Source organism: Castor canadensis, chromosome 11 (genome assembly GCF_047511655.1).
Source record: "Castor canadensis chromosome 11, mCasCan1.hap1v2, whole genome shotgun sequence".
Classification (NCBI taxonomy): domain Eukaryota; kingdom Metazoa; phylum Chordata; class Mammalia; order Rodentia; family Castoridae; genus Castor; species Castor canadensis.
Window position 1 is genome coordinate 37589272 of NC_133396.1, and position 27430 is coordinate 37616701.

General features: G+C 37.0%; 1 protein-coding gene across 13 annotated transcripts in view; it reads left to right on the forward strand.

The window, feature by feature from the left end:
- Positions 1-27430, forward strand: part of Acaca (acetyl-CoA carboxylase alpha) — a 268903-nt gene that overhangs the window by 89648 nt on the left and 151825 nt on the right. For 12 of the 13 annotated variants that reach the window (XM_074046276.1, XM_074046288.1, XM_074046285.1 and 9 more), the window contains 9 exons: positions 2597-2729; positions 4029-4167; positions 9898-10007; positions 10990-11071; positions 11761-11859; positions 13089-13195; positions 16931-17041; positions 23534-23743; positions 27236-27406. In XM_074046276.1, the coding sequence (XP_073902377.1) occupies positions 2597-2729; positions 4029-4167; positions 9898-10007; positions 10990-11071; positions 11761-11859; positions 13089-13195; positions 16931-17041; positions 23534-23743; positions 27236-27406 (1162 nt within the window). Of the gene's footprint in view, positions 1-2596; positions 2730-4028; positions 4168-9897; positions 10008-10989; positions 11072-11760; positions 11860-13088; positions 13196-16930; positions 17042-21978; positions 22115-23533; positions 23744-27235; positions 27407-27430 lie in introns of those variants that run through there. The other variant, XM_074046289.1, reaches the window with a different exon arrangement.

The following is a 27430-nucleotide window of genomic DNA, read 5'->3' on the forward strand; positions in this document are numbered from 1 at the left end:
GAATCCCCCCTGTACAATGAATATATCCTAATAAAAATGGGGAAAAAAAAGACAACAAAAGAAAGGACAGGTCTGTTTTAGAATATTTTGTTTAGGAATTTTGCATCTATAGTCGTGAGTAAAATGGACCTGGAATTTTCCCTTCATATAACACCTTTGTCACATTTTGGTCTATCTCATTGTTACTCTCTCTCTTTTTTTTAAAGCTTTATTTAAGTATAATAGGATAAAGTATAGTTAAAGGGGTGGTTTGGAGAGAAAGAGAAACATTTCCTGCCCTTATGTAGGAAATGGGAGCAAAGATTTCCCATTGTTGCTCTTGAAGATTTTCCATTTTCTATTATTTGAAGTTTTGATAGATGATTGCCTTCAAAAGTTCAGTAGAACTTGTCTTTTAAGCCATCTGGACTTGTATTTTCTTTTTGGGATTTGTTTTGCGGGCGGTGATTCTGGGGTTTGAACTTAGGGCCTCAGCTGGGCAGGCATTCTATCATTTGAGCCACACTGTCAGCCCTTTTTGCTTTGGTTATTTTTGAGGTAGGGTCTTGGCTTTATTCCCCAGGCCAGCTCGTATCACAATATTACAGTTTATGCTTTCCCATGTAACTGGGATGTAGGCGTGTACCACCACACTCAGCCATTGGTTGAAATGGGGTCTCTTGAACTTTTTGCCCAGGCTAGCCTTAAACCATGATCCTCCTGATTTCTGTGTCGTGAGTAGCTAGGATTACAGGTATGAGCCACCAAGCCTGGCTGTGGGAAGATTTTAATCATACTCTTTTATTTTGAAAAGATAACTTACTATAGTGTCAAAGTTAGATTGTAGGGGAGGAAGAGAAAATGTGATAGGAGCAAGAAAGAGCTGTCTTTGGAACCATATACAAAGGAGCTTATATCCATTATCTTACTTAATCCTTAGAATACTCCTTCAGAGTCTATTAGTCAAGGTCTGGTTATGGGAAAGGAAACTGCATTAGAAATTGTAAACAGTTCATTTACTAGTGAGAATTGGTTACTGAGGTATTAGAAGAATAAAAGGACAAAAAAAGGATGCTGAGGTAACCTGAAGTTAGTAACGTCAGGAAGCAACTGTTACTATTAGTAAGGTTGAGAGAACAAAGAATCTAGGAGCTTGCGGGAGGGTCCTGGGGGATGGTGCTTGGATCCCTCCTAGGGGTGAGCTTTGAGTAGCTGGTATTCAGATCCAGGTGATGGATAGACCCAGGCAGCATGGTCCAGAGGATAACTAAGCAAGGCATGGCTGGTACTCTGACTGCCAAAGAGCCACAATCCACTGTTGCTGGCACCTTTAAGGCTTTAACTGGGAATGCTGAATGAAATGAGAAAGTTAACTGTTACCCCTGAAGCAGTGCTGGTAAGAGCTAGAAAATAGGAAGAAAGTTTCTTTTCTTTCTTGCCATTTGCAGAACTGAACAGGAGAGAGCTATCAAAGGAGTCTTAGAAATAAAGTTTGCTGTCTTAGGTGTACTAACACAGAGCAAAGCATAAAAGGTTGGACTTGGAATTGAGACAATAGGTAAACAACTAAAACGGCGACTATTATGCATATTTTACAAAGAGAAAACTGAAAGTGAAAGTAGGCAAGGTTAGCCAGGTGCCTGTGGCTCATGCCTGTAGTCTGAATCAGTCTGAGTAGTCCTAGCTACTCAGGAGGCAGAACTCAGGAAGATCATGGTTCAAAACTAGTCCAGGCAAATAGTTCAAGTGACCCTATCTCGAAAAAACCCATCACAAAAAAAAAGGGCTGGTGGAGTGGCTCAAAGTGTAGCCCAGTTCAAGCCCCAGTACCACAAAACAAACAGACAAACAAATAAATAAATAAAAGGTGAGCAAGGTTAAATTATTTGCCAAAGGTTATTGGAATTATTAAATATACAATCTGGAATTTAAGCCAAGGTTTATAATGTTTCTATCACTATATTTCATCTAATCTAAAACATCATTGATTATTAGAAGCACTATTATTTTATGTACTACTAGGAAAATAATACAACCAATTAAATAAGGTATAAATTACAAGATATATACCATTTTCAGAGATTTTAAAACATAAAAAAAAAAAAAAGCAAGGGTATTGTAAAATTGATGAAATATGGTATATTATGTTGCCTTGTAAAGATTTGGGTTTTGTAGTTGTTGATTTTGAGACACCTGTGGGATATCCAAGTAAAACATTTAATAGGTAATTAGAAGTGTGGAGTTATACTTATGAGAAAGATGGAGGCTAGAGATACAGAGGTGAAGGTCATCTGCACACCAGAGTCATTCAGAAGCAGCCTTGCTGTTTTTTAGTCTCTGAGTCTATTACTTATACCATATTAGTTCATTTTATCCTTCCCCCTTTATGATAGCATCTCTTGATAAACCTGGATTTTTTGTTTGTTTTTAATTCAGGAGCACTTATTTTTTCTTAAATTTCCCCAAACAAGGATTGAAAAGTATGTGGTCTACCAGCATGTAGACCCCACAAGGGTACTGTGGAAGTGCTGCTAAGAGTATGGTGATGAAAGCAGGTCTCTAGAGGATGTGAAGAAATCCTATCCATAGATTCTCATGGTTTTATCTATTTTTATAGGTCCAGCATGTCAGGATTGCACCTAGTAAAACAAGGTCGAGACAGGAAGAAAATAGACTCACAGCGAGATTTCACTGTGGCTTCTCCAGCAGAATTTGTTACCCGTTTTGGGGGAAATAAAGTGATTGAGAAGGTAAGTTATAACATGCTAAATTATTTTGTCTAAAGAACATAGATTTAATGCTAGATTTGTTGTCTAGATTTGTTTAGAATGGTATTTGGCTTTTCAGGATGTTTGCATTTTTATGCAGAATTATTCTTTCTGCCTCCATAGCATCCCATGAACATAATTTTACTATTTTCTGAAATACCTGTTTACCGTGATAATTAAACCATAGCTAATTGAGATGAAACAGTGTCCATAAAGTTTTTTTCTGAAAGATCTTGTGGTTTTATAGGTAGGAGCTGCACTGACATGACAGGGAGAGTTTGAGGAATTGATTAGCTTGTGGGGTGCCGGTGGAAGATGATACATGACAGCATTGGATTTAGAGCTCAGGCAGTTGGGAGAGTTCAGAATAGAGGGCTTAAACAGTTTGATACAATGTGACTTACTGACTTCCACCAGGTATTTGAGATATTTCAAGGAAATACATCATATGAAATACTTGAAAAGATTTCAGGTATTTTGAGAGGTTGATTAATTCTATGTCACTGTTATCTAGACCATGTCAGAGCTGAGAGGATGACTAGGTTGAAGTAGCTTATGGTGATTAAAAGACTAAAGGATGAGTCCAGTATTCCCACTCTTGCTTCATCAGTGTCCCTCCATTACTCTTTTCATAAAGGTAGATTATGTATCTGTTAGCCTTTGTTATCCTCAGGAGCATGATTGAAAGACAGGTAAGGAAATGAAAGGTTTATTTACAGAGAAGTCATGATATCACTTGATTCTTCTACTGTTTTTCTTATAACCACTCTTTTTGAAACAGTCCCTGCAATCGTAAAGCATTGGAGTTCAGCATTTTGGAGAAAAGCAATTGATGCCAGGGTTTTCGTATATGTTGAAGGCTCCATGTCTTATTTTATTACCACAGAGAAGAGTGTATAACACCACACAGTTTAGTTTTCCCCCATTTTTTACTGAGTACTGAATCATCCCTCTGAAGTTTTATTTTCTGCTGTTCCTTAGTAGTAGGTATGACGGAATAGTTCATACAGTATATGAGTAATCATGATTTTTTGTTTCTTCAAGAAATGATGTTAGAAAGATTCTAACAGCACATATTGAAGTATTTGTTTAACAAACATTTATAAAGATTGCTTGATCCTGTGGAAGCTGATTCTTAACAGCCTGGACTAAAGAATTCCTTGTGAAATTCTGACTTTTTCAGTGAAAGGGATCTATAAAAATTCTCTCACTTTTTTTGTTTGTTTGTTTTTGCCTTTCTTTTCTGTCTTTTTTTCCAATTCCCATTCCCCTCCCTCCTAGGTTCTTATTGCTAATAATGGTATTGCAGCAGTGAAATGTATGCGATCTATTCGTCGGTGGTCTTACGAAATGTTTCGAAATGAGCGTGCGATCCGATTTGTTGTCATGGTCACACCTGAGGATCTTAAAGCCAATGCTGGTGAGTTGCATTATGGAAGTGTCACCTCCAGCATAAAACATTGAGTAGACCAGCCTTTAAGTAGGAGAATGTTAACTAGGGGGATTCTCAAACCCAGAATTTCCAGTGAAATCCTATGCAAAGAATTTCTCTTTAAAAACTATCCATCTAAGAAAAGAGTCAATAACAGGCACATAACAGTGTTTGTGTTATAATTAATCACAACACACATTGCTGTGTTTTATGGTTAGTAGGTAAGAATTTAACAGACATATTGATTTGGGCTTTCAGGTGAATGCTTTTTCCAGTGTTAAAGTATTTGCTGTGTGACATACTTTAGTGTCTGTGAGTGGGAAGGTTTAGAAGGCTTTAAACCAAGATCCTCCTGATCTCTGCCTCTTGAGTAGCAGGTATTATAAGAGTGAGCCACCAGCACCCAATTTTTTTAAAGATTTTTTTTTTTTTTGGCGGTACTGGGGTTTGAACCTAGGGCTTCGTGCTTGCTAGGCAGGCACTCTACCACTTGAGCCACTCCGCCAGCCAGGTTTTGCATTTTAAATGAATGAGTCTTTTTTTAAAAAAAACTATACAATGAAGTAGAAAGTTTAATGAACCTTTTCTCATCTGCCTGTCATCCAATATCAATAGTTATTAACTCTACTTTCCTCATCTTAACTCTCACTCCAGCCCCTCCACCCCCCGAATTATTTTGAATTATTATTCCATCTGTATTTCAGTGTGCATCTCTAAAATTCTTTTGGAGAAAAACTAATTAAATGAGTAGATCTTAAGATTAGTTTGAGAAAGACAATAATATGATGGGGCTGAGGATAGAGAAGAAATTGATGGTTTGGAGAGAGACATAGAAATAGCAAGAATTGGTAATTAAGGGAAGAGTTAATGTTGACTGCTGGGTTTCTAATTTGATTTAGTAGGTACTTGCTAGCATCACCAACTAAAATATATAATAAAGCAAGAAAAGGATGGATTTAGTTTGGAGTACTTGTGATACATGCGAATCCTTTATTTCTATAAAAAGTTGATTCTGTCCTTTTAGAACTTAAAAGTAATGAGGGCTGGAGATTAAGATGTGTGCCTTATTGACAAATATGTGGTATAGTTAATACTACCCTCCAAAAGAACAGATAATAAATGAAAAACAGAGAAGGCTAAGTGTGAAATTTTACAGAAAACCGTATGGGATAGATTGAGGAAGATAAGCCCATAAACAAACAGAAATGACAAAGTAAGAGGTGTACAAAGGAAAGAGAATGTCAATAAGAAAGGATCAGAAGTGTCAGCATTCCAAAAAATCCCCAAACAAACCAGAAAATCATCCAGCTATTAGGAAGTTATTGATAATTTTTGGAAGAATAATTTCAATGGAACAATGTAAAAGTATGCACTAATACAGAATAGAAAGGAATGTGGGAAGTGATAGAGATAGCCAATGGGGATTAGTTTTTAAAATTTTTGGATGAAAAGAAAAGGTAGTATCTAAAGAGAAATTCAGAGTCAAGGGAAGATTCTTTTATTTTTTAATGAGATGGGTTCTCACTATGTTCCCTGGGCTGGTCTGGAACTCCTGGGCTCATGTGATCCTTCTACTTCAGCTTCCTGAGTAGCTGAGACTATAGAGAAGTACTGTGCCTGGTGTTATTTTTAGAATGAAAGAAATTTGGGAATGTTTACAGTCTGAGAGGAAGGAGTCAAAGAGACAGGGAGGGTTTTAAGTATAAGAGAGATCTAAAGTTCTTTAGAAATCTCAAAGAGTTGGATGGGGAGGGATCAAGAGCACAGGTCGACAAAAATATGTGTATCTTTTGACCAAAAAATAGGATTTCTTGGTATTTTTTCTGAGGGAAAATAATAATGTTGTCAATATACTTATGCTAGGATATTCATTGCATATTATTTTAAAATAGTGAGAAACTGGAAGTAGCTTAAGTTTTAACATTAGTAGATTGGCTAAATAAAATTCTCTATGCCAATTCTATGAAATACCATTCAGCCACTAAAAAATATTTTGTGGAATGACATTTATTAATGAGAGTATATGTTTTGATAAGTTGCTATATTAGCTCACAGTTTGTGCAGGGCAGAGTACAACTTAGCTGGGTCTTTTGCTTATGGACTCAAAGCTATAGTCTACTAACTGGGGCTACAGTCTACTAGCTGGGGCTACAGTCTTACCTGAGGCTCAATTTGGGATTGTGTCCTTTCAAGCTCACATGGTTTTTGGCAATATTCAGTTTTTTTGTTGGCTATCAGACAGGGGCCTGAGTATTTGCCTAGTTATTGGTCAGAAGCCACTGTTGGTACTTTGTCATGTGGACAGCCCCCTAATGACTTCCTATTTCCTCAGGCTAGCAAAGGGGGAGGATGTCCTAGTAAGATGGGTGATATTCTTAAGTAATGTTATTATGGAAGTGACATCTCATCACCTGTACCATATTCTGGGATCATGGGAACTTCTTGGTATCTGTCTACCAAAATTGCTAAGAAAAAAAGATGCCTATAAAAGGGAATTAATAGCATGATGAAATAATAGAAAAAAATACATTGTGGCCTGTGGTGGTGGTGCATGCCTATGATCCTAGCTACTCAGAAAACAGAGATCAGGAGGATCATGATTTGAGGCCAGACCAAAAAAGTTAGTGAGACCTCATCTCAACCAATAAGCCAGGCATGGTGGTGCACACCTGGGATCCAGGTATGAGAAGCTATAGGTAAAAGAATTACTATTTAAGAATAGATCTGTGTAAAAACATGTTAGACTCTATCCAAAAAAAATAACTAAAGGCAAAAAAGGTCTTTGTGTGTGGCTCAAGTAGTACAGCACAAGCCTAAATGAGCACAGGGCCCTTAGTTCAAAACCCCAATAGCACCCTCACCCCCAAAAAACCCCCCAAAACACAACAGAACATTGTGTATTGTCATAAAAACAAAAAGACTTTAACAATATATATATCAAAACAACAATAGCCATTTTCTCTGAGGGTAGAATTTGGGAGTGTTTTTATTTCTGTTTGTTTGTATTTTTTAAAAAATTGTGCCAAGTGTCCTTGGCTCACGCCTGAAATCTTTGCTACTCAGGAGGGCAGAGATCAGGAGGATCATGGTTTGAAGCCAGCCTGGGCAAATAGTTCACAAGACCCTATCTCTAAAATACCAACATAAAAGGGCTGGCAGAGTGGCTTAAACTGTAGAATGCCTGCCTTGTAAGCATGAGGCCTTGAGTTCAAACCCCAGTACCATCCCCCATACATATATAACTTATATAATAATTATAGTAATAATAATGTATATAATATATAAATTATATGTATATATATAAATTTTATAAACTCTTTGCCTGGGCAAAGAGTTCACAAGACCCTGTCTCAAAAATACTAACACAAAAAGAGCTGGTGGTGTGGCTCAAGGTGTAGGCCCTGAGTTCAAGCCCCTGTACCACAAAAGAAAAGAAAAGAAAAATAAATGAATAAATAAAATAAAAAAGCCTGGCCTGGTGGCTCATGCCTGTAATCCCAGCTACTTGGGAGGCTAAGATCGGGATGATGGAGGTTTGCAACCAGCCTGGATAAACAGTTTTTGAGACCCCCATTCCAAAATAACCAGAGTATAATAGACTGGAGGTGTGGCTCAAGCAGTGTAGCATCTGCTTTGCAAGTGTGAAGCCGTGATTTCAAGCTCCAGTCTCCCCCCCCAAAAAAAAAAGTAAAAGAGACCAATAAATATGAAAAGAAAGATGCAGTATCAATGATAACCAAAGAAATGCAAACCAAAATGATGATAGATAGAAATTTTTTTAAAAACATAAACTGGCAAATTAGAAGCTATCGATAATACCTAATATAGGAGAGAGTATAGACACTTTGTCACCTATATTGCTGTGAGAATCTGAAAATATTAATATTTTTTGACTCAGTAGTTTTACTTCTAGGAATATATCCTGAGGATATAATCAGACAGTAATATAAGCATGTTTTATTTTAGTATTTTCCAAATTTTCAATAATGTATACTTCCATCAATAAGTTAGTAGTTAAATAAATTATAGACTTGAAATTTTAGGTATCCATTAAAAATTAAATATAAATAATTAAGAAAATACATCTCTATGTCTTAATGTGGAAAGATGTCCACAATATACTGATAAATTGGCTAACAATTTATGGCTACCAGTATATCAAAGCATGAGTTGGTTTTTCTCTTATGTGGGACAGTGGATGATTTTGACTTTTTTTTTGCCACATGGAGGATTAAACCCAGGTCCTTATACATGCCAGGCACGTGCTCTACCATTTGTGCCACACCCCAGCCCTTTTGTTTTTATTTTGTTTTGAGACATGGTCTTGTCACTACCATTGCCCAGGCAGGCCTCAAACTCTTGGTCCTCCTGCTCTGCCTCCTGAGTAGCTAGGATTACAGACATGGCCCACCATACTTGGCTGATTTTGACAGTTTTCTTTTTTTGGTGGGATTGGGGTTTGAATTCAGAGCTTTGAGCTTGCAAAGCAGGTAAGCACACCTTTAGTCCATTTTGCTGTGGTTATTCTGGAGATGGGGTCTTGTGAACTATTTGTCTGGACTGACCTTGAACTGAGATCTTCCACTTCTCAGTCTCCCAAGTAGCTAGAATTATAAGCATGAGCCTGGCTGGTTTTGACTTTTTAAAAATAGTGTTCTTACATTCTGATATAGTATCAAAGATTTTTTTTTATAGTTAGCATGCTTTTCCTCCAACAATAAGAAATTTTATTTTAACTTTGAACAGTCTATAAGGCTTTGTATCTTACTTTTAGTGGAATTTTTATTTTATTTATTTATTTATTTAAATTTTGATGGTATTGGAGGTTGAACTCAGGGCTTTGCACTTGCTAAGCAGGCCCTCTATCACCTGAGCCACTCTGTTAGCTCTTTTTGCATTGGCTATTTTTGAGATAGGATCTCCCTTTTCGCCCAGGCCTGGACTGCTATCCTCCTGTTTGTGGTTTTCTGCACAGTTGGGATAACAGGCATGTGCCACCAAGTCCAGCCATTGGGTGAGATGGGGTCTCTACTTAGCATATATAGGATTGCTGAGGGAATTAAATGAGATAATTTGCGTTAATAGTACTTATTGTACTATGGTAGCTGCTCTGCTACAATTGTTTTTGCTAGAACAGGAAGGGAGAGACATCAGGTGGCAAATTTGCAGGGGAATACCAAGCAAAAAGAATGTAATGAAGGAAAGTGGTTATCTTTCTAAAATTTCTTTCCAATTTTTTTTACTTCCAGCATTCCAGATAAACCTTTGCAGGCACTAATTAGATTTCTATAATTAACCTCTTTTGCATAGTTAATCTAAACAGAATTCTAAATTTAGCCTCTACTCATTTCCCATCCTGTCCAACCCTACACCAGAAAAAAGGGCTCTCTTGTGGTTCTATCCAAATTTAAGGATGTGAGGACTAGAACTGTTTCTCAGAATAAATTGTACATGACCACTAAATGACAGATTGATAATCTTAATGCAGAGATCATAAAGACCTTTTGAAGTGAAATGTTTGAGAACTGTTGGTTAATGTAGGAGATACCTAAATATGTGACTTAAATGCAAAGCCTCCAACTAAATGTGCTGAGAAATTACCCCATTAATGCTATCTGTCCTGTGGTTACTTGTGATAATCCTTGTCCTTTACATAGGTTTGGCTGTGCTTTCTGAAGTCAATTTGGGTATACTCTATTAATTTGCTTGTGTTTTCAGAATACATTAAGATGGCCGATCACTATGTGCCAGTGCCTGGAGGACCAAATAACAACAACTATGCAAATGTGGAGTTAATTCTTGATATTGCTAAGAGGATCCCAGTACAAGTAAGAGAGTCCTTTAAAAGCAAAATCAGCCATTTTAGAGTTAGCTGCAAGGGAAAACTTTTATGTAAAGCATCTTTTAAAAAAATTCTTAAATGCCTTTATATGGGATATTTAAAACAGACACGGAAAAGTAGAAGGAAAAGAATGATTAAAAATAAAGTAACATAATAGAAATAGAAGGTTTGTAAGTCTTTCAGAGATATTTTTAATTCTATGTATCTCACCTCTGAGTCATTCCAAGTAAGTAAAAGTTAACTATTTCCTGTAGAATATTCTTTGTCTAGAATAAATAGAGCAGTGTTTTATAAATAGATTGTTGCTTCCTTATCTCACTGGGTCAGGAAGTTTAGGTAAATAGTTTAAAATCCAATGAGAAAAAAGTCCCTAGACTTATATAGCAGTGTCACCAAGAGAGTAGGATGACCAAAAATAACTGAATATGTGAAAGATGGTCAGAATGTCCAGAAAAGGGTTCATAGAATCTAGCTGAACAGACTAACTGGATTTTAATATCTATCTTAACTTTTTCTTTTTTTTTTGGCAGCACTGAGGGCAGAACTCAGGGTCTCATGCTTGCTAGGCGGGCGTTCTACCAATTGAGCCACTCTGCCAGCCCATGACAGCCCTTTTTTCTGTGTTGAATATTTTTGAGATAAGGGCTCACTTTTTGCCTAGGCTGGCCTTGAACCCCTATCCTCCTGATTTCTGTCTCCCAAGTAGCTAAGGTTACAGGTGTGGGCCACCAGCCCCTGGCCTTAACTTGGTTTTGACTTCATTAGAGCTTTTTTCCACCATGGACTGCTTATTGTTGTTCTGTAGAAAGTGTACCAACAATCAAGCATAGAAGCTGAATTGAATTAACTATTGGGCTGCTGCATAACTATTGTACTTCATGTAGTAGGGCCAGTCTTGATTTAGAGTAAAGCAATTTGTAGTGTTTGGTATGACTCTTAAGACTGAATCATGTTGTGTTCCCTTGTAGGCAGTTTGGGCTGGCTGGGGCCATGCTTCTGAGAACCCCAAGCTCCCAGAGCTACTTTTGAAAAATGGCATCGCCTTCATGGGTAAACCTTTGTAATATTCTGTTGCTCTCTTTCTCTTTCTGTCAGTTTTGTCAGTATTCCACTCTATAGTTTTACATTCTTCTGTTTAACATGCACTGGGTTCTTTTTTGTTTTTAAATCAGTCAACACTTAGAGTAACCTTTCTGTTTCTTTCTTTCCCCTTTCTTAATTACTTTACACCCTGCCTATCTTATTTCATCTTACGTATATTTTCTGTTCCTGGATCCTTTTACCTGATGTATGAAAGAGATCATGGTTTCTAAAACACAGACCTTTTAAAAACTTTGCCATTAACCTTACAAATCACATGTAGAGGAAGGACCTGTTTTTCTTCCTGTCTTTTCTTTTTCTTTCCTTTTTTTTTGTTTGTTTCTCTTTTCTTTGTTTTTTTGTTTTTTTTTTGGGGGGGGGTCAGGATCTGTTTTTATATGATGGAGATAACTGAATATTTAGGATACCCTAGCAGTGTGCTCTTAAATATGAATCAACACCTTTGCATTTGAAGGTTATGTTCCTATGGATGAGAGCTGTTTCTTATGACTTTTCTGCTCTCATAATGGTGGGAAGAAAAATGGAGGTTACATGGCTCAAGAAACCAAATACAAAAGCAATAAGGCAAAATGTATGTGTAAGAAATAAGACAAAAATATTATAGTCAAGTTTCCTTTCCTTTTCTGTTTTGTTTTTAGGTCCTCCAAGCCAGGCTATGTGGGCTTTGGGGGATAAGATTGCATCTTCCATAGTAGCCCAAACTGCAGGTATCCCAACTCTTCCCTGGAGTGGCAGTGGTAAGAAATTATTTCTTATTATCTTAAAAGTTCAGAAAAGCTTAGTAGGCCTATTGTATTTTGTTGAAAATGTATTGGGATACCTGACAAGGAATAGAATTCTTGGTACTTCCTGGATTAATACATGATTTCTATCATGTTAGAAATATAAATTTAGTAGCAAGTGTGCAATGCTAAACCGTGTTCAGAGTTGATCTTGAGATTTGATTTAAAAAAACTTTGAAAAACATACATTTTTCTGAAGGTTCAGGTCTTTTCAGAGCAGGCTACTTTTCCTTTGTTTTTATTTTTATTGTTTTTGCAGTACTGGGATTTCAACTTAATGCTGGCTAGACAAGTGCCTTACCACTTGAGCCATGTCCCCAGCCTGTTTTTTGCTTCAAATTGGATTGTTTCAAAAAGATTTGCTTTGCCTCAATTGCCCTTCATGCAGAAAATGAGGTCAATAGTCACCCTTTCTCCTACACATCCCAGACATGTGTAGGGATAAAAAAAATTTGGAGAATGAATTATTTTTGACAAATTCCATGAAGATTTCTATGCTACGTGAATTATAATAGCTGATAATAATATGAACTTCCCTATTTTAGTACTTATGCATTGGGAACAGGTGTACACTAAAAGGAAATGGTTATTGTCTTGAGGTTGAATGATTTGGACTCTTGTTCCTCTGGCTCTCTAGGGGGATTGCCATATTCTCTCCAGATCTGCTGGGTCAAATAGTTTAAAAGGTTGAATTTGTTCTTGTTTGGATGGAAAGACTGTAGTTTCCCCCCTGTGGCTGCGTAAAGGGACATTCAGGGAGCATGGAATCATGACTCTGCTGAGGCCAATAAAACCACCATTTCCATTTCCAAGGGCTCATAAAGATTGAATTATGTCTCAGACCTCTGGCCCAGGAGTAGGCCTGAACATAGGAATTGAAGATATTTTGCCTGTTGGGTTGCTGTGGTATGCCTACCATGCTTCTGGGATTTTTTTTCCTGTATGTCCTTGGATTTTTATAAGCTGGTCCCTATTAGCCCTCCTGGCTTTTTCTAGCATAAGAACCCCATAGCTCATCGTTTGGTTAAGTACTGTTAACTCCAAGGACTGATCAGGGCTTCATGGCATCCTTATTTTTCCTGTCTATCTTCAATTTGCAATAAATATCAGCATTTTAAAGAAGGTGTAGCAGAAAATTGACAGGGGCTCTTGTAGTTGCTCTCAAGTCACTGTTGTCATTTCAGGTCTTTGTGTGGACTGGCAAGAAAATGATTTTTCGAAACGTATCTTAAATGTCCCACAGGAACTATATGAAAAAGGTTACGTGAAGGATGTGGATGATGGGCTAAAGGTAGGTTACTGACTCCAGGAAGTGATGCTCTATAACTGACCAATTTTAGTCACAAATACCTGTATTTGAAGCCTGGTTCATTGTATATACCCATGCTGGCAATGAGGGGTGTTAGACCAGAAAGTGTTATTTATGAAATATAGAGTGAGGAAGTGATTTTAAACAGTTTGTTTTGATGAAAGTTACTCATTGGGACAAAACTTTTTTTGGTGATTAAATCAGTGTTTTAATGAGGTACTGATTCTCCTTCTCTTTATCATCTGGTATTTGTGTGCAGGTTGGGGGTAGGGGGAAAACATAACACACTTTTTCCCTTATTTGAGTTCAAAACAAGAAGCCAGGCAGATAGAGGTCAAAATGTCAGCTTTATCATAGGAGATGTTAGTAAGAATGGCTTAAATATGTAGCAACAATGAACTTTACAAACTGCATGCCAGAGTTAACCAGGTTCACTCCCTCACAGGTTACTGGCAGTACTGAATAACCAGACTCCCCTGTAAGGAGGCACAGTTTTTATCATTCAGCATTTTATATGGCTGAGAGCTGACAGAGAACATATGTTGCATGCAGTAGGTGATTTCAAAGAGAAAGAGGATGAGCAATGCATGCTCAGTTTCTCCTTCCATACATTATTTATGCTTTTTCCCTTGGGGAGGAGTGAGGAAGTAAGGCAAGATAGGCTGAAAATATTATCCTGATTATTACTCATCTATGTAGAAGTGTGAACACAGCAAAAGGAGATCCCTAATATCACCCTTTCTTTCCTTTCAGTTCTCTCCAGTTTGTTCCTCTTTCACTTTTTAACTAGTTGGAAATGTCAGTTATGCTTCCATGTAGATGATAAAAGAGACTATTCTAGAAAAATACACTGACTGTGCATTTTAAATTCAGGAGGAATGCTGAATGTTCAACCAATTTTGCTCTGTTGTTTGCATTTCTTAATTATCCCATAATCACCTTAATAATAAAAATTAATATTTCTAATTGAATTACAAATGCTTTGTTCTATTTGCTAATTTACAAAAGAGTAGAAGTCCTTTGTAAAGAACTAGCTATTTTGTTTATCAATTAAAAATCTTTTTTTCCCTGGTTAAAATTACAAACAGAATTTACTAATAGAAAATTTGGAGGGAGGGGGTGGGGCAAGGGGGGAGAAATGACCCAAGCATTGTATGCTCATATGAATAATAAAACAATAAAAAAAAAAGAAAATTTAGAAAGCCAGAGATGGTGATAAAATTATCCATAAACCTACCATCCAGAGATAATGCCTATTAACATATTCATATATTTTCTTCTAACCTTTTTGTTGGTTCATATATTATTAATAGATTCCTGTAATTATAGTGATAAAGTTAGCCAGTGGATAGATACATAATATAATCCAAGTATTTTTCCTCATGACATCAAATTTCTTCTAAAAATAGATTTTTTTCTTTCTTTTTTTTTTTTTTGGGTGGGGGAGGAAATTGAAAAAGGGTCTCTATTTGTAGTCCAAGTTGGCTGGCTTGTGAACTGTTGGTTCTTCTACACTCAGCCTGGGATTGTAGGCCTAAACTCGCATGCCCAGTGCTTTCATATATTTTTTAAAGGCCTACTTGCTGAATTCCTGAGGGCTACCCTATGTGTACACACACATAGTTCTTTTTATTTATTTATTTAGTTAGTTATTTGATTATTTAGTTAGTTAATTGTAGCACTGATCTTTGCACTTGAGAAATAGAGGCTCTACCACTTTAGCCACGCCTCCAGCCCATACCCTATTTTTTTAAATAGTTTTTTCCACATTTGTGCTACCTATTTCTTTGATCACCTATTACTGAGGATTGAATTCATCCTTCTCATTCTATTAATAGGTGTATAAAAAAGAATAGAGTTAAAGGAACTTTAGAAGAGAGAGAGTATTGAGTGGAAGATTTTTATCCCCAAACTGCTGACTCCAATTAAAATTTAAAGCGGTCTTTTCTGATGATACTTTTTATGTTGCAAAACTTCAAATGACTAGAATAGTTTTAAAAGGAATGACTTGGTTATATAAAAACTTTGTTTAGCTGTTTCCCAGTTCATTTTTGGGAAACTTAAAAAACTTGGAGTTTATTCCGATTTCCTGTGTGAGAAACAGGAATGTTTCTTCCTTTTTTTCCCCACCACTTCTCCCTACTTTTATCCTATTATGTCAAAATATATCCTTACTGAAACTTCCCAAAAAAACCCTTAAAAATAAACATTTTTTAAAAAAACCTTAAAAACACAGTTTGGTTGTTTTCCATAATACTAGATATAAAAGCTACCTCATTCCTTTGGGTAATTTCATAGTATCCTATTCATAGTATTCTATTCGGGTAGCATATCTTTATTTAACCAGCTCCCCATTTGATGCATATATAATGTGTTTTTTAAAAAGTTAAAAGATCTTAACCTGCTCTAATATTGTAAAAGTGAAAAGTACATTTAGAGCAAGTGCTGAAAATTAGTTTTCTGACTAATTTATTTTAATATTTGGAGACCTTGTTATTTTTACCTTTCATAAAATGTGAATGAGAAAAAAATTTCTAGATACTTGAGAGTTCTGATACTTGAGTCTTACTTATATATGGTTGGAAGTAATCGCAAGACCATCAATGAACTACTTATATCTTTTTAAGAATAATTATGGGAAGTATACTTTGTTGGAAGGAAATCCAACAATACAGGAATATATATGGTAAAAAGTTAAAGTTTATATCTACTCATCTTCCTTTTGTATCTTAGAGCTGGTTGTATATTCTTAAATTCATTTATTCGCATTTATATACATGAATGTATGAATGTATAAATAATCATATATAAACATACTTTTATTTTGCTTTTGACTCCTATATGAGATTATCTTATATTGAGTTCTATAAAATTAACAATTTTCAACTGTTTTTTATCTACAAAAGAAGGGTAATTTCTTTTGGTTTAACCTAACACTACAAATACTGTTCTGTTATTTTTTTCTGCTAATAGTGTATCCTGGTGGTCTTTCTATTTGATTGTATATAGACCTACTAAATGACCACATTCATTATGTATTTTATTTTTTTAGAGTTGGGGCCTTGCTATGTAGCGCCAGCTAGTACCAAACTTGTGATCTTCCTGCTTCAGCCTTCTCAGTGCTGGGATTACAGATGTGCACCATCATACCTGGCTAATGACTGCATTCTTTTTTGGCTGTGATGGGAGTGAGGGACAGGGCAGTATTTGGGTTTGAATTCAGGACTTTGTGCTTGCTAGGCAAGGGCTCTACCACTTGAGTCACATGCCCAGCCCATGAATGCATTCTTTTCAGTTTTTTTTTTTTGGTAGTACTGACTGGGGTTTGAACTCAGCAAGCATGGGGTTTCATGCTTGCTAGGCAGGTGTGCTACCACTTGAGTCACTCTGCTAGCAGCCCATGAATGCATTCTTAAAAGGAGAAATGCCAATGCTAGGAATCTCTCTGTATAGCTATCCTTACCTCAACTAGCAACTTATTATTGCTTATGTTTTCTTTTCAAAAAAATTAGAGATAAGGGCATGACATATTCTGCCTGGAAGCGAGATGGGGGAGTGGGGGGCAGTGAGAAGGTGTGGGAGGGAGGGGGGGAAAATGACCCAAACAATGTATGCACATGTGAATATATGAATAAAAAAAGAAAAAAGGAGAAATGCCAATTTTCTCATTCTCTACTAATACCACCTTATCTTCCATTTTTCTCTTTCTTCTTAAAGGCAGCTGAGGAAGTTGGGTATCCGGTAATGATCAAGGCCTCAGAAGGAGGTGGAGGAAAGGGAATCAGAAAAGTCAATAATGCAGATGACTTCCCAAACCTCTTTAGACAGGTAGAGTACAAGTGTTTATTTGAATTAATATGTTTATCAGAGATGCATGATTTAACTCATAGTGTAATTTGAATGTCCAAAAAATATTTAATTTTATGTATAGTAGATTTTTCTCTCTAGCCTTTGCCTGCTTATTAACAGGGGGAAAAGTTAATAAAATTTCCAGTTCAGTTCAGTTATGTAATTCAGACAGTAGAATTATTCTTTCTTATGTAGGAAGATAGCTCTTTCCTACATGGTACAGGTAGCTCACATTTATCTCATAATGGCGAATAAAAATCAATGTTTTTACATTTTTATGCCCAATTCTGCTGACATTATAGATAGAGTGTGTGGTATGGTGGTATAATATTGATCTGGTTGCTCTTAGGTTGGCCAGATTCAGGCTCTCTGATTGACTTTTCCTTATTTCATTTCGAATTGGCTGCAGACCCCTGAATTTCCATCTGGAGTCCCATCTATCTTTTTGGCCCAGCAGACTACAGCCTAGCTTATGTTGTATAGCCACCACATGCTGGCATAGGAACCCCATGGCAGGCCCATATTGTGGGAGAATTGAAAAGTAGCTCAGGAAAGCTCATCCTAGCAACTTTTTGCCCTACCCTCTGCAATATAGCCTTGTTAAATAGGTTGGTTGTAGAGGCAGCCAATGAAATTATATCTTTTCAGAATCTTAAACAGAGGGAGAAAAGGAAAACAAGTCTTTTGCCAGGCCCTCAGAGTTCTCTCACATGCTTACCTCACTTCTTTTTCTTCTGTCAACACCCAGGAAAAGATATGTCTAGGAAAATGAAGGGCTAGACGCATGGCTCAAGTGGTATTTGCCTGCCCAGCAAGTGCAAAGCCATGAGTTCAAACTGCAGTACCACAAGAAAAAAAAATTGAGCTCCACAGATTTGACTTTTTCATCCTGTTATTTTGTCTCATTTTCTTAGTTTTCCTAGCATCTACCATCTTTTACTAGAGCCTTTAGTCATCCTTTATTTATTCTCTTCCTTTTTTAAATTCACGCAGCAGCAAATTTCTTACTTGTGTGAGCTGGGTCTTCCATGATTTGATGTACTAGATAAAGTGATAAAAGTATTGTACTACATTATAATATTTCAAATGTCAGAAGTTGAACATTACCTTAGTCTTTTTCATTACATTCCTTCTGTAAATTTTTGCTTCATGGAGTCTAGCAGAAAAAGCCTTTGATCTTACAAAGGAAAAGAAAAGCATGTTAATCAATGATAAGTTTTTAGTTATTTCAATACTAGTTATTAGTTTGATTTTAAGTAGTTGAAGACTCTACTAAGTTTTATGTTAAAGTCCTTAAGGTCAAATAATGGCTAGCTAAATAACTCAAACCAATCCTCCCACTGAGAAGAAACTGAAAAAACTGGACCAGATGTTTTTTTCTTTTTTAAAGCCTGTTTTAAGGGATTAGAGGCCTTTTAAGACAGTGAAGAATTACTGGAGAAGGAGGAACACAGAGAGATAAGTCTGGGATTGGAGGCAACTTTTTAATTAATCTTTTCTACCTGTGGTGGCTTTGTTACACTGCCATTTGAAGACCAAGGTATGTGAAATAGGAAGACAGTGTGCATTGCCAGTAGTGGTACAGGCTAGCCGTGCAAACAAACATTCCAGCCAAGCACTATGTGGGAAGAGCTTTCCTTTGGTGTCACCTTCCTGGTGCAGAACAGCAGTGACACCACCAGCAGATGAGAGGCCACTTAGAGATATCTTCTGGCTCAAGAAGAAGCACTGGCTGGTTGTGCTGGCACATGCCTATAATCCCAGCACTTGGGAGGCTGAGATATGAGGAATGAGAGTTCAAGGCCAGCTTGGGCTATATATGTCTCAAAAGATAATCCCAACCCCCAGAGGAGAAAAAAAGAAGCAGCAGCAACTGAAAAGCTGATCAGAATTTTCAACGGTTTTACAAGACTAAAAGGATAACATTTAGATTTTAGAATTTGCTGAGGAGGAGGGGTCCTGAGAAAATTCCCACATTTTAGGCTGGGAACCTGAAGGACTATACCACAGGAGAAAGGATGAACTGGAAATAGACCAGTGTTTATAGGTATCAAATCTCACATTCAAAGCACTCAACCTCTGACCTAAGGAATGTGCTTTAGGATTTCTGATGCCCCTAGTTACTTATATGAAGCCAATGTCAGTCCCCTCCAGAGAAAGATGGCATCTGGAACCTCAAATTATTTCTGTTAACTTTTCATTCAGTGTGTTAAGCACTCAATTAAAAATAAGCAGCAGGCATATAAAACTACATGATTATTAATCAAGAAGAAGAAAAGTGAGGGACTGGGGATGTTCCACAAGTGGTAAAGTACTTGCCTAGCAAGCCTGAGTCCCTAAGTTTAAACCCCAGCACCACCAGAAAAGAAAAAGAAAAAAAGGCCGGTAGAAATAAGCCCATGGAGGATTAACTAATAGAACTTTCAGAAAAGGGCTTTAAGTAATTGTGTTTAATATTAATACATTCAAGTAAATTAAAGGCAAGATTGAGAATTTTGGCAGAGAATTGAGAACCATAAAGAAGAAACAAATGAAAATTCTAGAACTGAAAATACAATAATTAAATCAGTATAGGAGTTTAATAACATATTAGACACAGTTGAAGAAAGAATTAGTCACTGAAAAATAGAAGATAATCCACACTGAAGCATGAAGAGACAAAGGGTGAAAACTATAGAAAAGAGCATTGTGAAATATTATTTGCAAAGATGACCATGAAAACACCTCTCATTTCTGTGTACCTTCCACTGTACTATACAGTATAATATTGCTTCTCTTCCAATCAAGAAACAGAATCCTCAAGCTGAGACATCACTCATGTGATAAAACACCTGCCTAGTAAAAGCAACACCCTAAGTTCAAACCTCAGTACCTCAAAAAGAAAAAAAAAAAGAAAGAAACAGAGTCCTCTTTTTCACCCTTTGAATTTCAGCTGGCCTTATGACTTGTTTTAACCAAGAGAATGTGGCAAAAGTGGTGTACAAGTTCTGAAGCTTAAACTTCAAGTGTTTCATGTAGTTTCTGCCTTTGCCCTCTTGGAATGAGCCCTCAGACTGCCATGACAAGAGTCCATTCTAGCTTACTAGAGAAAGAGAGGCCATATGAAACAGAGATGACTCATCCCAGCTAAGACCTAGTCTTCCTAGCTATCTTATCAGTACCACATTTAAGACATGTGAGACTTTATTAGGCTATCCAGTCCTAGTTGAGATGCTAGCTGGGCCCAGCCCAAAATGCTGATCCATTAGAATCATAAGCAAGTAAAATAGTTGCTATCCCAAGTCACTAAACTTTTGGAAGTTTGTTAGGTATCAATGGATAACCAACACAGAAATTGATACTTAAAGGAATGATACTATCATAATGAAAAAACGTGAAAACTAGCTAAGAAGTAAAGTCTAAAAAATGATGAGACGAATGGATATTGATGAAAGCTGTAGAAATCGTGAGCAAACTGTTAGTAGAAAAGTAGTAAAGTAATTCTTATTGGAGTCTGGAAAAGAGATAACTCATATTCTGTAAGAGTGGAACAATTGGCAAAAAGTGATGTCTGAGATAACTTGAAAGAGAATATATTTAATAAAGATTTTGTTTGTAAACAGAATTTAAAGGAAATGTAAAGAAATCCAGAACTTGTTGGGTTTGAAAATATAATAACTTTTCCTTTTCAGTCTCTCCAGCTACCAAAAGATCTTCAGTAAAGATCAAGGGCTCATGTCTGTAATCCCAGCTACATGGGAGCCCATAGGTAGGAGGATCACAGTCTGACGCCAGCCCGGGCAAAATGTGAGAGACTATCCAAAAAATAACTAAAACACGAAAGGAATGGGGGAGTGGCTTAAGTGGTAGTGTGCCTGCCTAGCCCTGACTCAAGCTCTAGTACCACCAAAAATAATACAAAATAAAAATCATGTTAAGATTTCTGGTGACTTTGAAGACTTCAAAAATATTTATATAGTGTCTTGTAGATTACTTTCTCAACTCAAAAAACATTCTTCTAATAATATTAAGGGACTTGTCCCACAGCAGTCTCACATGCCCAAAGCAGAGTTCTAGGCAAAAATGAATTATGGATACAGCTTTTGATGTAAGCAGGAACCCCAATATGATTGATGGGAAACATATAGTTGTCAAGACACTTGTATTGATGATTACACTAAAAGAATTAAAAGGGACAGAAATGGTCCGAAATGAAAAGAGGCTGTTAGCTCTCTCTGTCACTGTGACAAAATACCTGGCTCACAATATCAGAGATTTCAGTTCATGATTGCTTGGCCCAGTGGCTTTTGGACCTGTAGTAAGGCAGTTCATTATGGCAAAATGTGTAGTAGAGAAAAGCTGCTCACCTCATGGCAACCAACAGAATGTAGGGGCAAGATACATCTTTCAAGGGCATACCTCCAGTAACTTACTTCCTCCAATGAGACCCCACCTCCTATAGTGCCCAGGACCTCCTAATGGTCCATTCAGTTAAGAACTCATCAATGGGTTGATGCCCCCTGATTCAGTCACCCAGAAGTTCACCTTTGAATACTGCTGCCTTAGGGGGGACATTTTAGATTCAAACCATAACAGAGGCCATTTTTATGGGCGGGAAGCAGACTGAGAAAGCTGTTCAGTGTAAACATTGGTCATTTCTAATTAAATATTTCTCAGTGGAGAAGGCAGAGGGGTGCCATGGATTAGGGACCCACTTCCCAGGGAACAGAACCAGACTTTAACTAAAAAAAAAAATCCCTGTCCCTGGAGTACCACATGTACCAACTTGGATTTCAAAATTGCTGTGAACCAGTGACTACTATGTCCCTTCCATTGTCTTCTTTTTGAACAGGAGTATCTTTTGCAGTTCTTTCTCCCAATATCATTATTAAGTGTTAAAGGTGTTGGGGCAGATAACTTGTCTTTTTAGTTCCCAGGTCTTTGGATCAAGAGAATCTATACCTGAGGAGCTGCAACCAAGAAATCTCATTTGTTCCCGGACATGAGTCATGAGAAAAATGGACGTCAAGCCTGATGCCATGATTGGATGAAACTTTGGGGTCTTGGGAGGGGGTGAGTCTATTTTGCATGTGGGAGGTATGTGAATTATTGTGGCCATAACGTGGACTATAGTAGATTGGCCACAAGAACTCCTCCTATTCCTGTATGTACACCCATGGCAATGTGACTTTGCTGTTCCTGCCATCAAGAGTGACATCTCTTCCCCACTCCCACTCCTTGAATTATAGCTGGCTGTGTGGGCTTGCTTAGAATATTATTAGGTGGCCAAAGTGATGAGTAAGTTCTAGACCCTAGACTTCAAAAGGACTTGCAGCTTCTACGCTCACCTTTTAGAACACTGTACTGAAGAAGCCTGGGATACAGGAGGATGCAGGCCACATGCAGTAGTAATGAGCATGTTCCATTGAGGCTTCCTAGACCTACCAGACATGTGAGTAGAACCAGTCAGCCCAACTCAAGTCACCAAATGACAGTGTACATGTGGGCGAGACCAGAAGAAATTCCCCAATGTGCGTCACAAGCAAATAAAAGGTTGATGTTTTAGACAATTCATTGAGTTTTGATGTGACTTACTAAGCAGCAAAACAGAAAAAGATACTGAGCACAAAAGACACATGGGGTACAGTGAAATGATCTAACATTATGTGCTTTAAGTCTTAGAGAAGAAGAGAAAGAATGAAGCAGACACAATATTTGAAGAAATAATGGAGCAGAAAACTGTATTTGAAGAGATAATGGCTAAGAATTTCCTTGAACTGATAAAAGATACCAAGCACAGATTCAAAAAGCATATGAGCCCCAAGAAGGACAAATAAAAGCCTATCTAAGCTTATCAGAGTTAATCTGTCACCTGCCCTGCCCTCCACATACACGCAATCTTAAAGCAACTGGAGGAAAAAATTTCATTCAAAGGTGTAAGAAGATCAGCAGTTGAAATCTTAGTAGAAACCCTGATAACCAGAAAACACTTGGATATCTTTACAGTGGTAAAAAACATTAATTATCAGTGTAGGATTCTGTACCCACTGACAATATTTTTCAAATCTGAAGATGGAAATGCTTTGCAACAATACCATATGGATGTAATGTGAACCAGGAAAACTCTAGTCTGGAACAAGTTGTACATTTGGCTGTATGGAGTAGATGGCGGTATTTTGCACTGTTGTAGTGTGTGTGTGTGTGTGTGTGTGTGTGTGTGTTTTCAGATATTTTGTTGTTTACCTTTGTATCATTCTGGATGTTTTATGTTTCCCTATTTGTTAACTAATATAGGTTATATAACTAAGAATGCAATGTCTTAAAAATTGGCATGGGCTGTACTTTATTCATTTTGTATTTCTGTTGATTAAAATAGCCCCTGACATATCTTGACATATCTAGGCATATACTTATTGAAATCAAAGCAGCTTATCGGGATAGAAACAAATGTTTACTACTTAATAATTTGTTTTATTTCCTTTCCTAACACAGGTTCAGGCTGAAGTCCCTGGATCTCCTATATTTGTAATGAGATTAGCTAAGCAATCTCGTCACCTGGAGGTGCAGATTTTAGCAGATCAATATGGCAATGCCATCTCTTTGTTTGGCCGTGACTGTTCTGTCCAGCGCAGGCATCAAAAGATTATTGAAGAGGCACCTGCTGCTATTGCTACCCCAGCAGTATTTGAACATATGGAACAGGTGTGTCTATTAAATGCTTTAATTTCTGTTTTCTTACTCAGAACCACCTCTCATTCAGTTTATGTAACAATCTGAGAATAGCAGAATTTCAAGGAATGATTATAGATAATTGATAAAATTTTATCCCTTTCCTAGAGCAAAAAAAAAAAAATTGTCCAGGAACATTCCAAGCTCTAAAAATAGTTAACACTTTAAAAAGTCAGTGTGCTATTTTGAGTAAAGATAAAGAAGAGAAACATACTGTGTTTTAAAATCTTACTAATTTTATGATGTTTTTAACAAGTTTATATTTAATTAGTTCCATTTTTCTGGATTAACACCAAGTCTTCCAATGAACCTATTCAAATTCATTATTTTTTTAAGAAGTCATCTAAGTATCTTTAAAGTTCACATATTCTTTTTTTGTTATGTTTTATGGTAATTTCTTCTGTTCTTTGCACATATTAGTTGTACAGAGGGATACATTGTGACATTTACTCATTTGCTTACAATATATCTTTTTTTCTTTACTCCTTTTTATTTTGTTTTTACATTTGCTTACCTGTGTATACATTGTTTGTGTCACCTTCCCCCTCTCCCATATGCTGTCTTTTTGAAAGGTTTTTTTTTTGGCAGTATTGGGGTTTGAACTCAGGGCCTTGCACTTGCTAGAAGGATGCTCTACCACTTGAGTCACGCCCCAGTTCTATTCTGTCTTTGTGTATAAAAAGAATATGTGAGTCATAAGATGTGCCTTGGAAATAGTTGTTGTTCGGAGGGTACCTTAACATGGTTTGCCTGGAATCATAACAATCTTCATTTTATGAAGATTCATTTTCCATTTCTTTTTATTCTAAATTATAAACAAGCTGAAAAATATGCCCATCTGTATTATAAGTTTATTTTTTATGCTGTGTATGTGTATTAGGGTTTTTTTTTTGTTTTTTTCTTTTCCCAATACTGGGGTTTGAACTAAGGGCCTCGTGCTTGCTAGGCAGGTGCTCTACCATTTGAGCCATGCCTCTAGCCCTGGGATGTGCTCTTCAACTGCTATAATAAAGTTGCCTCTAAAATACAGTGACTGAAACAAGATGTAACTTCCTAATTATCTCTTTTATCATAGTTTAGATGAGGTGATGCAGAACATGCAGGTTTATTGCTTTCCCCAGGACAGAGCTTAGCAAACTAAATATAGCTCATGGGCCAAATCCAGCCTGCTGCCTGTTTTTGAAAATAAAATTTTACTGGAGCACAATTACTTATATATTATCAGTGGCTACTTTATTGCTGCAATGGCAGAGTTGAGTATCTGTGACAGAGACTATTTGGTCCACAAAGTTAGAAATAATTATCATTTGGCCCTTTACTGAAAAAGTTTTCCAACTTTTGCCCTCGTATGGTGTCATTGTCTTCATGATCAAGCAAATTCATAAGATTATGTTCAAATTGTAGCCAGTGGGAGGGAAAGAGAGAAGACATGGAGGGCAAGCAGATAAAACTATGATTTATAAATCACACATGTCACTTCTCACATTCCACTGGACAAAATTCAATCATACTTAGCATAAGAGATATTAGGAATTGTAGTCACCTAACTGGACAACCCTCTGCTCAGCTAAAATTCAGAAGATTCTTTTCCTAAAAAGAAGAAGAACGATTGCTGGAGGCCATTTAGTAACCTATGCCTCAGTCCACTCCTGTGGCTACCCTATTATCTTAGTTCAGACTAAAAACATTCTGAGTCTTTCTCCAAGGAAGGCAGTCTGAAGTTACTACTAATTGCCACAGTTACTACATCACCTAGAGATTCAAGATGTACATTAGATCAAGGATCTCTAGGTCACCCATGATCTCTAGGTGATGTATATTCCTCTCCATTACATGTGTAGGGGTCAGTGACCTAAAATAAGAGTTTTTATTTTGTCACTGTTTCCTCCTGTATACTTATTATACAGTGGTGGAGTAGGAACAGAGTAACTCTTATTTAGAAAAGTGAAAAATACACAGTAAATATTGGTCCACAACAGTTAACAAATCTTGCTGGTCAGGAATTGTGTTGATTCCCTGCTATACAGTAGAGTAGTCCCTCATTTAGAACTGGCTGTTCCTGGTTGTGCTGGTTGGGAGTAAGTTCCTTCACATTAGCCTATAATACACCTGACTGTGTTCCCTTGGAAGTTCTTCCTTGTTCGTTTTCTCTGTGAATTGGGTTTTGCACACTATGCCAGTTTTGGGTGAATTTTCATAGCCCACTTCCTACTGGTGGTGTAGGATTAGGCATACAAATATTACTCCAATCATCAATCACAGGATTTTGAAGGCCAGATTTGTGGTTTGTTTAGAAATATAAGTCCTCAAAAATCAGTAACCTTTTAGGCTGTTTTCTTCTACTCAGCTTCAGGTTGGAGTAACTGCACCCAGTGATTTCTTCTAGATGTGGAAACTTTTCTTTTGAGATTGGCTTCTGTGCTTAGCCCATCTCTGTCTTCTCAATTTAATGTTGTCTACCTTGAGGCCAGCTGAAACTAAAGTAGCCTGTGCAATCTGATCTTTAACACTGAGTTGTTTCAGAGTACAAATCTAATCTTTTGTTTTTCAAATACAAAAGCAGTTTGATTTTTCAACATTCTAAATGTAACCATTTTTCTTAAGGCTTAGTTGATGTGTGGTCAATGTTCCATTATTGTCGGAAATAACTCATTAAATGTATGACATTAGTTCCCAGCCTGCCAAGTCTGTTTCCTTTCTAACCCTATTGCTAAACCAGCATCACATATTCTAGTTATTTAAAACAGCAGCATCCTACCTGCAGTTACTAATGTTTATATTAATTAGGATTAATTTCAAAAAAGATAGAAATTTTACAGGGCTTATGGGACAGTTGTACCCTATAAGGCCATCTTGGAATTCATGTTCTTTTTTATTTTGCTTTGCCATTCTTAATAGGTCCTCATCTCCATGGTTGAAATGGCTTTCACTGTGATGACTGTGTTCCAATGCATAAGAAGGGGAAAGCCAGAAATATAGAATAAGCAACTTTCTTTTAAAAATCCAATTTATGAGTTAGTCATATCACCAATGTTTATATCCTGTTGGTCAAAATTTAGTCACTAGCTATAACAGGTTGGAAAACCTAGTCTTTAGTTGGGTGGCAATATTTCTGAAAAGGAGGTGCTCATACTGAATACCTGAAACAGGGGACAATGTCCAATGTCAAGGCTGCTACCTTTTTTTTTTTTTTTTTTGCTTGTATGCCTATGTCTGATGGGTTGAGGTTGCTTGTGATCTGAAGTAAAAAACACTCTTTTTTCCCAGCTTTTCATTCAGTTTGTCATCCATGTCCTAGGATATTTCATTCTAATGAGAAGGGTGGAAATTTGCTCTCATGTGGCTAAAAGTCTTTGATGGTTCTGAAAACACCAGATTGTTGAGTCAGGGAGAGACTGTAGGTAGTTGCAGTGATCTAATAGCTGGATAGAGTGATATATTTACATTTATTTATCTTCGTTTGAGTGTGCGGTGAAACTTGCCAAAATGGTTGGTTATGTGAGTGCTGGGACTGTGGAATACCTGTACAGCCAGGATGGCAGCTTCTACTTTCTGGAACTGAACCCTCGGCTGCAGGTGGAGCACCCTTGTACAGAGATGGTGGCTGATGTCAATCTCCCTGCTGCACAACTCCAGGTGAGTCACCCTGATTTGTGCTCA